This window comes from Eurosta solidaginis, chromosome 1 (assembly GCF_040869045.1).
Source record: "Eurosta solidaginis isolate ZX-2024a chromosome 1, ASM4086904v1, whole genome shotgun sequence".
In the NCBI taxonomy this organism is placed as follows: domain Eukaryota; kingdom Metazoa; phylum Arthropoda; class Insecta; order Diptera; family Tephritidae; genus Eurosta; species Eurosta solidaginis.
In genome coordinates, this window is record NC_090319.1 from 305356329 (window position 1) to 305369027 (window position 12699).

Here is a 12699-nt window from a genome sequence, read left to right on the forward strand (position 1 = left end):
AGTGCCAGGTATTGTTATCCCAACAGCTGATTGCTTCTTCTTGATAATTTTCCATACAACGCCTTGTACTGCAACATGTCAGCTAATCGAATTCAATGAAAATTTTCTTTTGAATTGACATTCTGTACGGCGAATTGGTTGAATTCGCTTTGCCACCACCTGGTATGGATTCGCCTTGGTTCTACTGTAAGAGCAAGGCGAATCCATACCAGGTGGTGTCAAAGCGAATTCAACCAATTCGCCGTGCAGAAGAATGTCCAGTCAGAACAACATTTTCATTGATTTCGATTAACTGACATATTGTAGTACAAGGCAAGGCGAATCCAGTACCAGCTGATGTTATCCCAACAGCTGATTCCTTCTAATTATTTTCCATGCAGCCCCTTGTACTTTAATACGTCAGTTAATCGAAATCTATGAAAATTTTCTTTTGACTTGATATTCATCGCACGGCGAATTGGCTGAATTCGCTTTGCCACCACCTGGTATGGATTCGCCTTGAGTACAAGGCGTTGTATGGAAAATAATCAAGAAGAAGCAATCAGCTGTTGGGATAACAACACTTGGTACTGAATTCGCCTTGCTGTAAGAGCATTTGTAAAATAATGTGGCGTGAAACCCACAGTGAATTTAACAAGGTGTGACTGAATGTTGAATAAGATTTTCTAGTTAGGGACTATCATGTCAAACAAATGAATTAACCCTATATGGTGCATGTAGCATTTTATCACATGTTTTTTTTTTTTTGTTAAATTTTACCTTGTATTATCTATGACTGCATAGCTAACAATATGAGAACTACAAAACCCGACCGAACTTATTTCAATAAAACCAAACACAGTTGTCTGACATTATATTAAAACGGTATTTTGCTAAAAATAAAAGATATCTGTTCACAGAATCGTTTTCGGTTTTTTTTAATATTTAAGTGCCCAATATTTATGCTTTTCTACATTAATTATCAGCCCACTTCCAGAACTACTTTTTATTAGAATTTTTAATTTGTTAACCTAACCCAAGGCGAATCTATACCAGGTGGCGGCAAAGAGAATTTAACCAATTCGCCGTGCAGAAGAATGTCAAGTCAGAAGAAAATTTTCATTGATTTGGAATTAACTGACATATTGTAGTACACGGCGTTGTATTGAAAATAATCAAGAAGAAGCAATCAGCTGTTGGGATAACAACACCTGGTACTGAATTCGCCTTGACCTAACCTCAGCCTTGCTTCCATGCTTACCATTTTCTCCTTTCGAAAACTAGTTCCGTGGTTTCTGTTTCAGTTTTCAAATAGGAAACAGATATGATCTTTTGTGCTCACACTTGAAGAACTCGGTTCAATATGCATGGGATACCACCGAGCAAGTTTAAAAGGCCTCAGATCTGACAGAATGCTGTTAAAATCAATTCTCTAAAAATTATTTTCGCGCTCTCTTCCCATTACTTCCGCCTTAGTTTGCTAGCTGGAGGACCATTTTGCTGTCCTTGTTTTTGTTACACGCCACACAACTTCTATGATCTAATTGGACTTGTAAGAAGGTTCAAAGGGTGGATAAGCGCAATACAAAGCTCTATAGCAGTACAGGTTCCGCAACCTAATTGCCAACCTTACCTACCCGAGGAGAATCCTGTTACAAATATGAAATATTTAGTAGCGAGGTCTTGGCGACACGAAGTTTTCCATGAAACTTGGCATGTTGCGGGGATGATTGGCTAGATGGTTCAATGTGGTCATATTAAATCATTATCAGCGGGTTAGTGGGCTTAGAATAAACCCGCGGCAGGTATGCCTGTCGTAAGAGGCGACTAAAATACCAGATTCAAGGGGCTGTGTAGCGCAACCCTTCAGGTTGCCAGCGAAATATATAGCTTCTCCAAACCCAATTGTCGACTTCACCTATCCGCGGCGAATCCTGTTTCACTAGCAGACGATGGCCTGAAGGTTTACTGTGGCCACATAAATCGTTCCCGAGATGGTCGGGCTAACACCTTAATGATGCTGTGTTACCGGAGCGTACCGGAACTGTATTCGGCAAAGGACCATCACATCGATAACACTCCCCAAAGCATTCGGAGAGCAACCTTATCGCTACAACAACAACAACAACTAAAATACTAAATTGATTTAAGGGGTTGTGTAGCGTAACCCTTTCAAGGTGTAGCCAACGCAAAATATAGCATCTCTAATCCAATTGCCAACCTCACCTACCCGTGGCGAATCTTGTTACTTTAACAGCCGAGGCTCTTGCGACCCCAAGTTCCTCATGGATCTCGGGGGTGGGAGGGCGGTATGGCCTTGAAGGTTTCATGTGGTCATACTAAATCGTTCCCGACATGGTCGGGCTGGTACCTTAATGGTGGTTGTTACCGAAACGTACCGGATCTGTATCCGGCAAAGGACAATTAACATCGATAACACTCGATATACTTGAGTAGTTCCAAACCAAAACGCAATAAGTGACTTATAACAAGTTTCTGGATAAATGAGAAAAAGTGCCTAGTCTTAAAGTGATACACATTTTCAAGTGGTTCTTATGATATTATAGCAATTAGGAAAGAACACACATACATACAGTCCAAAACCACACCTATTCGGACAACTAGATTTGAAGTTAAACGATAGTTGTTTGTAATTATTGCGTTTGTTATGAAAAAATATATATTTATTAGGTTTTGGCTTAAAACTTTTGGAATTATTATTATTAATTTTTTGGGATTTTTCGGAAAATTCTCATCAAATGATGGAACACCTTGAGGTTTGGACCGAAGAGAAATGGGTGTGAGAAGCTATGGCTTCACATTGGAATTGTAAAGTTCTTACAGTATAAAGTTCGTAGTTTTAGAAGTATGCTTTTCTCTGTTGCTTGTTTCAGGTATTGGACTCTGAGAACGCTTGTTATCTTTTCGGAGATTATATGCAAATTTTCATGATTTGAATGTAACCTTAGCGGAGGGGACTATTCCAATTTTTTTCCAGCATATCCAAAATTACGATTTTTGGCAGATTAAAATCTGGAGGTGATGAAAAGATAGAATAATTTCCTAAGTTTGGGGACTATAAGGACCTGTTTAACAAATTTATTACTGAGCAAGTTTTTATTACTGTTGCTGGAATGTAGCTTGTTTCTTAAGTTAAAATTGCAATACATACATACTTATGTAGATGTGTAGGTATTAAAAGTTACATAGGCATAATAATGCAACATACTTAATACATCAATTTATACAATACAAAATGAACTTCAATTTATTCAACATCATTTTGAATGCTTATGGATTTATTATATATTTTTGTAATAAATATATTAATGAAGTTTTGGTATAGCTAAAATGTTAATGCATTTATGTGTACATATGTAAAGTATGTAGATTTGTTAACATCAGAGAAAATAGATGGCTGTTTCTTCTCACTTTTTTTAATTTCACAATTTTTTCTTAAAACAAAAAACACTTGAAACCAAGAAGAAATTGAGAAAAATTCGCAATTTACAATGCATGGCATTGGGCTGCCGAAAACTTAAGAAGTAGTTACTAATAAAAAAGATATTCAATGTCGAAGTAATTAATACAATTTTTTTTTCTTTTAAATTACAGTTAGTTTGATTGTTTTCATTACTTTATAATATCTATGTTTAATTATTTTTTGCATTATTACCAACACTGCCACCATTACTGCCTACACCACAACCGCCGCGTGCAGCACCATTTCCTGTGTTGCGTTGCAATGGAATACCACCGAAACCTGGTATTGCTGCCCTCTGATCTTCCATTCGTCCACTTTGCACCTTCATTATTAGTGAGAAGAAATCTTCATCGGGTACAGTTGTACCACCAGCAGCACTATTTCCACCACCACCTACACTACCACCACCAACTAATGGATTTGCTTGCATTGGCGCCTCAGCGTCCATTGTAATATTTGAACGTGGCAACTCCGAGCGTTGTTCTTCCAAACGTGAACCTTGACAACGCATTAACATTTCCAAAAAGGCATCATCCGGTTGTTGTGTTGTGGTAGCACTACGTGCTAGTGGTCCATGGTGACTATTTGAGACATTTACAGCAGCTGCAGCAATATTTGAACTATTATTCGATTTAGGTAGACCAGAAGCAGCTCCGCTATCGCCGCTATTGCCACTGGATATGGAATTTTGTTGTACCAGTGGCTTACGTGTGGCACCCGTTGAACTAGATGATACCCCACATAATGGTTGAACAGTTGAACTTGTTGGTTGTTTAGCTATTTTAATTGAACAACGTTGATCATCCATTCGTTTTGACTGTGAACGTGACAAAAGGTCAAAGAAATCTTCATCATGTACTTTGGTTTTGTTAGTCACACCCTTTTTGGTGCATTTTTCTTCGTCGTGATCATTTACTTGCTGTTGAGCAGCATGCTTACCATCAGGTGTTATTTTAATTAAATCTAGTTGCTCCATACTTTGACGTCTTACGCGCATCTGTAGAAAAAAAGTTCTAATTTCTGAACATAGTTGTGTTTTATAACTATGACTTAGCTAAATGTGGTAGCGCGACTTAACATTTTTAATTAGGTACAAAATATTTGGTAAGATATGCAAAGGAGTTGTTAGAATTATCCTGACCCAGGCGCTGAACGTCATTCGGGATATGTCGCCTTTGGACTTCGTTGCTTATCAGACTATGGCACAATGTACTTTTGGACTAGAGTCGTCTCAATTTATGAGCCCCTTGGACTACTGTTATATATTTCATTACAATTAAGATTACTTTTAGATGATTGAAATGAGCCTCGGTCACTCCTACTTTTAAGTTGGCGATAAATGTGTCATCTCCAATTATTGCTCAGATTCCAAATTATCGAATTTTTCCAAATTATTTGAGAGTATTGTGAGCAGTAAACTTGCTTTTGCCTTTAAATCTTTTATTTCTATTGCAAAACTTGGATTTGTACCTGTCCGTTCAACTCTTACAAATGTTGTTGCTGTTGTTGTAGCAGTGCTTCGCCCCACCTAACAGACGCGACCGATCACAAACTGTCATCAATATCCTCTAACGGGAGTCCAAGGAAACTTGCTGTTTCAACAGGGGTGGACCATAGGGAAAGGGGTGTTAGAGGCGTTGGGTCCACATTACAATCAAAGAGATGGTTGGTGTCATTTGGGGACACATTGTAAGCGGGGCATACATTTTGTATGTCGGGGTTGATTCTGGATAGGTAAGAGTTTAACCTGTTACAGTATCCAGAACGAAGTTGAGCCAGAGTGACACGCGTTTCCCTGGGGAGTATGCGTTCCTCTTCCGCAAGTTTTGGAAACTTTACTTTGAGTTCTGGATTCACCGGGCAATTCCCGGCAGAAAGTTCCGACGCCTGTTTGTGGAGTTCACCAAGGACCTGGTTGTGTTTTTTCGCTTCATACGGCTGGGTTCTCAGGTGCCGTATTTCCTCAAAATGCTTACGGAGATGACTCCTTAAGCCCCTAGGCGGTGCTGGATCGTCAATCAGATGTTTGTTGGGATGCCCAGGTTTCTGGGTATTCAACAGGAACTGTTTGGCCAGCATCTCGTTTCTTTCCCTGATGGGGAGTATTCTCGCCTCATTATGCAGATGGTGTTCTGGGGACATAAGAAGACAGCCCGTGGCAATTCTGAGAGCAGTATTTTGGCAGGCCTGTAGCTTCTTCCAGTTGGTAATTTTTAGGCTTGGCGACCATATGGGTGACGCGTAGCACGTAATCGGCTGGCTAATTGCTTTGTATGTAGTCATGAGCGTTTCTTTATCTTTTCCCCAGGTACTGCCAGCAAGGGATTTGAGGATTTTGTTACGGCTCTGAATTCTCGGAACAATTGCGGCTGCGTGCTCACCAAAATGTAGATCCTGATCAAACGTCACACCCAAGATTTTGGGGTGTAGGACAGTCGGTAGCGTAGAGCCATCGACGTGGATGTTCAAAATGGTCGACATTTGGGACGTCCATGTTGTAAATAAGGTCGCGGAAGATTTAGTCGGTGATAATGCCAGGTTTCGCGAGGCGAAACAACTGGAGAGATCAGGGAGGTAGCCGTTTATTTTATTGCATAGCTCATCGATCTGTGGGCCTGGGCCTGTGGCCATTACTGTGCAGTCATCGGCGTAGGAAACGATTGTGACTCCTTCCGGTGGTGAAGGTAGCTTAGATATGTAGAAATTAAACAAAAGTGGGGATAGGACACCACCCTGTGGCACCCCTTGTTTAATTCTCCTTGGTTTGATGTTTCGTTTCTAAATTGCACCGATGCCTGCCGACCACCCAGATAATTTCCGGTCCACCTTTTAAGACATGGGGGAAGGGTAGACCCTTCCAGGTCTTGCAGTAACGAGCCATGGTTGACCGTATCAAAAGCTTTCGATAGGTCTAGCGCTACGAGTACTGTTCTATGGTGGGGGTTTTGATTTAAACCGCAATTTATCTGGGTGCTAATGGCATTTAGCGCGGAGGTAGTGCTATGGAGTTTTCTGAAGCCATGCTGATGGGAGGCTAGCTGAAAATTTGCTTGGAAATAAGGGAGCAGAATGGCTTCGAGCGTCTTTGCTACTGGCGATAGGAGAGATATCGGACGATACGACTCTCCTATGTTAGCTGGTTTACCAGGCTTTAGTAGCGGGACCACCTTGGCCATTTTCCATTTCTCGGGTATGACAAAGGTGGACAGAGACAGGTTGAAGACCTGCGCTAAATATTTGAAACCCTCTTTCCCTAGGCTTTTAAGCATCGGCATGGCTATGCCGTCTAGGCCCACTGCTTTCGCACTGTATATTGGACTTACTGATCTCTTTTTGTCAGCGAGAAGACTTGGTAAAAAATAATTATTACAATCCTGCATATGGGCGAGGTATTTAGTTTTTTTGCGTTTTCTGAACCTTGTGATTTTTTGAGTTAATCGCTATTTTGATCTAGGTATGCTATATATAGGTTTGTTACTTGAGGCCAACAGTTAAATTTTATATTCATACTCAATAAACAAGTCACAGTTAAACTTACCATACGACTGTGTGTACTGCCCGAGCTATCCGAACGTTGTTCATTGCCAGCTGAGACATCCGAAGCAATTGAGCGCTCTTCGAAATCAATCGGCGATGATGGTAATCCAAGTAATTTACGCAAATCAGAAATATTTACTCTAGCTGTACTTTCGCCCACTGGATCTTGCAATTCAATGGCTAAATTCAAATGCGCCTCAGCATAGAGTAGAGCTTTTTCATGATTTCCTATAGCAGAGTGTGCGTTACCAAGTGACCAGCAAGCGCGTGCCTCTCCAACGCGATCTCCCAATTCTTGAGCTATAGCCAAATGGCGATGATGATAATCAATCGCAGTGGAAAATTCACGTAACAAAGTATATGTATTGCCGAGACTATAGCAAGCTTGTGCCTCCACCTCACGCTCACCAAGCTCAATTGCTAAAGCCAATGTACGCTTATAGTGATCAGCTGCTTCCTCAAATTGACCAAGAAAGATGTGTGAATTCCCCAAATTACTATTTGCACGACGCTCGGCGGCTCGATCCCCAAATTCACGTGCAATACACAGCCTTTCCTGATGATGTTCAATGGCCGATTGAAAATTACCTAAATATTTTCATAAAAAAATTATTTTCAATTACGTAATATGTATGCTTTAAAATATACTTAACTCACCTAACAAGTAATAAGTGTTACCCAGATTTCCGCATGCTCTTCCTTGAGCCCCGCGATCACCTAAGTCTCGCATTAATTTCAAATTTTCCTTATAAAACTCAACCGCCTTCGTTAATGCTTCGCGCACATCGTCACCATAATCGCCAGGATTACCTTGTCCCATGTGTTTGCCTTTCGCATGATATACATTACCCAAATTATAAAGAGCACGTCCTTCTGATAGTTTATCTCCGAGTTGGCGTGCCAAAGTTAAATGGCGATCACAACAAATCGCAGCTTCGTTAAAGCGCCCCATAACTTTTAAAGTGTTGCCCAAATTACCAGATGACTTGGCCTCGCCCAATTTGTCATTCATGGTGCGTGCAAGAGTGAGATCAAGCTTATGGTATTGCATAGCTTTTGTATAATCGCCCAAATAGAAATAAGCATTGCCCAATTGCGAGTATATAGCTGAGAGAGTGCGTAAATCGTTTGTACCAGCTTGAATGGCTGCTTGAAAGAACGCCACACCTGCGCGGCAATCACCAGCTTTACACAAACGTTCACCCTCCAAAGCTAGTTCTAGGCACATACTTGAGCTTCCATCTAAAGCACCAGAACCTTGTTCAGCATTGCTGCCGCCTCCGACGCCACCTCCCGCACTAGAAACATTTTCTGCAGAGGCTGATAATGAGGACATGACTTGTCCTTGTAACTTTTTCAATTGTTTATTAAAGAGGCTTGGTTGATCTACTTGTTGCTATTTTTTAACACACAATAATTCTATCATTTATTTGCTGCCATAGAATGATGAACGTCCACACAATACAAATTTATTAATGTTATTTTTTGATTGTTTGTTAATAACTCTTTTAATATTATTCGCATCGAAATTATTTATTTCATCTATGTTATTTATGTATGTTTGGAATTTACAACGAAATAATTCACTGCTTGTGGTGTACAAAAACGAGTACTTGACATTGTGGTGAAGTTGTGTTATATTTACGCCCAACTGTGAGGTGAAAAAGTTTAGGCAAGTTTAGGGATTAATGCCATTACTTTTAATTGAATGGCATTACCGTAAGGGCCAATTAAACTTCCTTAACATAACACTATAGTCGTATCCATACCCATATCCATAACCATCTCCAATGTGATCGAACGAATAATGATTCCTTAACCTAAAAATCGTGAAAATTTCATAAAAATGAAGAAAAAAAATATTACAAACATATACCACAACAAATATGTATCCTAGTCAAAACGTTTCCAAAATAATAAATAAAATTAACAAAAAGTTAATAAATTCTCCAACTCAAATATTTTTAGGTTATGGATATGGCGAAAAACCAAAAACAATTGGTTGGCTATGGTATGATTATGGCGTTAGCATATTGGTATGCCACCACTAATCGATTACATTGATTTATATAAGGTTGCTTCGATCAGCTGTTTTCTCTGGTTATGGATAAATCACCATTAATTGGCCCTTATATAAGGTTGCTTCGATCAGCTGTTTTTCTGGTTATGGATAAATCACCATTAATTGGCCCTTTAATTTGGAGTACCCTTCAAAAACGCGAGTAACCCTTAAATAGTGTAAGGAATACTCCTTTAGGAGTATAGGAGTGTTCCAAAACTAAACTGTATTCATATAAAAAATGTGCTCCAATTAACATTCCGATCATTGTTTACTATATAGTTTGGCAGCTTAAATTAAGGTTATGTTGCGAATAGAGTGGAAGGCACTCGAATTCAGTGAAAGAGACACTCGAATGGAATCGAATGAAGGGCAGTAGGAAGAGCAGAGTTGCATTGGATCAATCATTACATCAATATTAAAGATAAATTTAGAAAAAATAATTAAATACTTGAGTATAAGCAAACATTTTCTTTCAATTACGGCAATTAAGGTGTCCTAGATGCTATATATTCCAAAATTATAACATTTTATGTCTGTTGAAAAATTTAACTTCAATTTCCCTAAGATTTCCGTAATATGGCCATTAGTGATGTTTGTGTGTGTGTGCAAATTTTGAGCGATCAGCTGTTAGTTGCGCTACTTGGTAAAGTTTACAATAGGGGTACTCATGTAACCGTATAAATGCCTTATAAATTGTGTAAACGTATAAATTTATATAGTGCGTATACGAGCTGTCAAATTTTGTATGAAAAATCATTTACACAATTTGTATAAATTTACGCGCATATTTCATTAGGGGCTCATGAAAGCATAGAAACTTATAAGGTGTAAAATTATATCGATTTACACACGCTGTTATATGAACGCACCTAGTAATACTCTTGATAAACTTGATTGTTTATCAGCTGTATTATTGCCGAACAAAATTTTTTTGATTGTTATACAAATTAAAAAATGCCAAGATTAAGTGAAAAATCAAAACTAAAACGGATTTACTTGCTGATGTTGGAGATTTCTGATGAAAATGCCTGCAAGGTTGCATTCCTTTGAGTTTACCGCGTTTACACAATGAAATGTGCGCGTAAATTTATACAAATTGTGTAAATGATTTTTCATACAAAATTTGACAGCTCGTTTACGCACTAGATAAATTTATACATTTACACACTTTATAAGGCATATATACGGTTACATGAGCCCCCCTATTGTGTAAACGCGGTAAACTCAAAGGAATGCAACCTTGCAGACATTACAGCAGGCATTTTCATCAGAAATCTCCAACATCAGCAAGTAAAGGCGTTTTAGTTTTGATTTTTCACTTAATCTTGGCATTTTTTAATTTGTATAACAATCAAAAAAATTTTGATTGGCAATAATACAGCTGATAAACAATGAAGTTTATTTATCAAGAGTATTACTAGGTGCGTTCATATAACCGCGTGTGTAAATGGATATAATTTTACTCCTTGTTACGGTCTGCTGTTATGGTCGACGGTTACGGTCCACTTGGGAGCGTATTCGCGCGAACACACCTAGTGATGGGGCTAAAGTTGCGATAAAAAGTATCGAAAAAGAAGGAAAAAAAAGACCGCCCATCACTAGGAAAAAAGCCATGAGTTTCCGGCAAAAAGAAAAAGAGGAAAGGTGAAAAATTGCGTGAGCGATTTTTTGGCGAACCTACAATTTAAAAACGGGATATATAACATCTAGGTGCATAACTTCAGCACCAAAGGCGTCAAGTTCCGCTAATATACTGCTTTAGTAACCTTATTGCTCACTTCGCATCCCCAACGATACTCAACTATACTGCTTTGGTAACCTCATTGCTCACTGCGCATCCCCAACGATACTCAACTAATCACAAAACATCCTCGCCGGCTGTGCGCGTAAGCAGGTGATTGTCCAGAAACTAGGAAAGAGTCGATAGCACAAAGCACCGAAACCGTTCTTTCCGACAAATCTCGTTTCTACGCGTCTATTTTTGGTGGTAATAAACTCTGCACCGGTTGAGTTGTGTGGACACAATGTCCAGTTGAAGTAGGTCGGCGTTCGCAGTCACACTTAGTGAGATAAACTTCTTCCCCTACGTTTACGAAGAACACTACCACCTGCGGAAAATCGTCCGACACCACCTCCGCCTCCAGGGCCAGCAGTACGCTGCCGCGTAATACAATCAACGTCAAAGAGCCAAGTCAACCGGCTCGTACAGGGTAGCGCGAAGCTTTATCGCCACCCGGTTCACTCAGTTAGCTCGACCCAAAGCGCCCACCACCACCAACGGCGCCTACTATTATCACGGGCATCACCATCAGTAGTACCTCCCCCAACCCTTCCATTAGCGCCAACCACGAGCGTAACAACCACCAGACGTACCGCCACCACCAGCTGCAACGCAGAGGGGCCGCGAACATAGGCCTGCGGCCACTAATGTTAACACCTACAACAGGCGGTACCACCGACAACAATACTAGCCGCATCTTTATCAGCTACGTCCATACCGGCTATAACAATACTAGCGCATCTTTATTAGCTACGTCCATACCGGCTATAACAATACTAGCGCATCCTTATTAGCAACGTCCATACCGGCTATAACAATACTAGGGCATCTTTATTAGCTACGTCCATACCGGCCATAACAATACTAGCGCATCTTTATCAGCTACGACCATAACGGCTACAACAATACTAGCCGCATCTTTATTAGCTACGACCATACGGGCTACAATATACCAACTACAATGACAACCACAGGGCAGCGAACATAGGCCTGCGGCCAGGCCATTTGCGGCAACGAATATCAGCGGTTAAAGCGGTGAGTTCGTTCCAATACTGAACTAAATATACGTATGTGTAGCCTCAACCTTGTTCTTTAGCAAGCTGCATTCACTTGTAGTAAAGTTAACGTATTATACCATGCAAAAAAAAGTAGACGTAACGTAAAGTGAAGTAAGGAGGTTTAATTAACTTAGAAGCATAAAAAAAAGGAAAAAAACAAAACATATCTTAATGGTCATAGGTAAGCAATTTGTACTGCCCGTGAAACAAAAAAAAAGTTTGAGGTATTAAAAGTTGCTTTGCGTTACAGTAAAATTTTACTATTACTTTTTAATTAATACAATTGTTGCGGATTTGTTTTTGGAATGAGCAAAAGGTATTGATATTGTTTCTGTAAGGAATAAAGTTTTATTGGTAATTCAAGTTCAATTGCATTATCAGTTAAAACGCATTAAATTTATATTAAGGGATGCAATTAACGAGTAATGCAAATTAACTTACTTAAAAAAAATACATTCTATTTCCATAATCTTTATCAGTAAACTGTTAAATTTAGTGATAATGTAAGTTACAGTACATGCAAATTTTTATTGCTTACTGCCATCTTACTAACTGCAGCATGGCCGTGTAAATTGTGAATAATTAATATGGCATCTACTTTATTGTTTTTTTTTTCATTATCAACCTCAACTCAAGAAGTGAATGCATTGTCGAGTTTAACTTACAAATCATAAAATTTGCAGTGGAACTTAAATTGCTTCATTCTACATGAATATATGTCAAAAATAAATTTATACATATTAAAGTAATATTATTATATACATACATGAAACCTTTCAAATCTGAATTATTTTCTTTG

General features: G+C 39.2%; 1 protein-coding gene across 1 annotated transcript; it reads right to left on the minus strand.

Annotated features, from left to right (window-relative positions):
- Nucleotides 1–3208: 3208 nt before the first annotated feature.
- On the minus strand, nucleotides 3209–8608 carry pins (G-protein-signaling modulator pins). The gene is made up of 3 exons (XM_067761357.1): nucleotides 7658–8608; nucleotides 7002–7588; nucleotides 3209–4460 (listed from the first exon to the last, which is right to left on the minus strand). Exons 1-3 carry the CDS (start codon nucleotides 8334–8336, stop codon nucleotides 3633–3635), a joined length of 2094 nt encoding a protein of 697 aa, XP_067617458.1. The 5' UTR covers nucleotides 8337–8608; the 3' UTR covers nucleotides 3209–3632.
- Nucleotides 8609–12699: the final 4091 nt, after the last annotated feature.

Bases quoted from the DNA above. Each gene is read 5' to 3' on its own strand.
- pins (XM_067761357.1), bottom strand. From the start codon at position 8,336: ATGTCCTCATTATCAGCCTCTGCAGAAAATGTTTCTAGTGCGGGAGGT. The intron at 7,589-7,657 runs GTGAGTTAAGTA...GAAAATATTTAG, and splicing joins TAACACTTATTACTTGTTAG to GTAATTTTCAATCGGCCATT. The intron at 4,461-7,001 runs GTAAGTTTAACT...TTTTTTCTACAG, and splicing joins GCAGTACACACAGTCGTATG to ATGCGCGTAAGACGTCAAAG.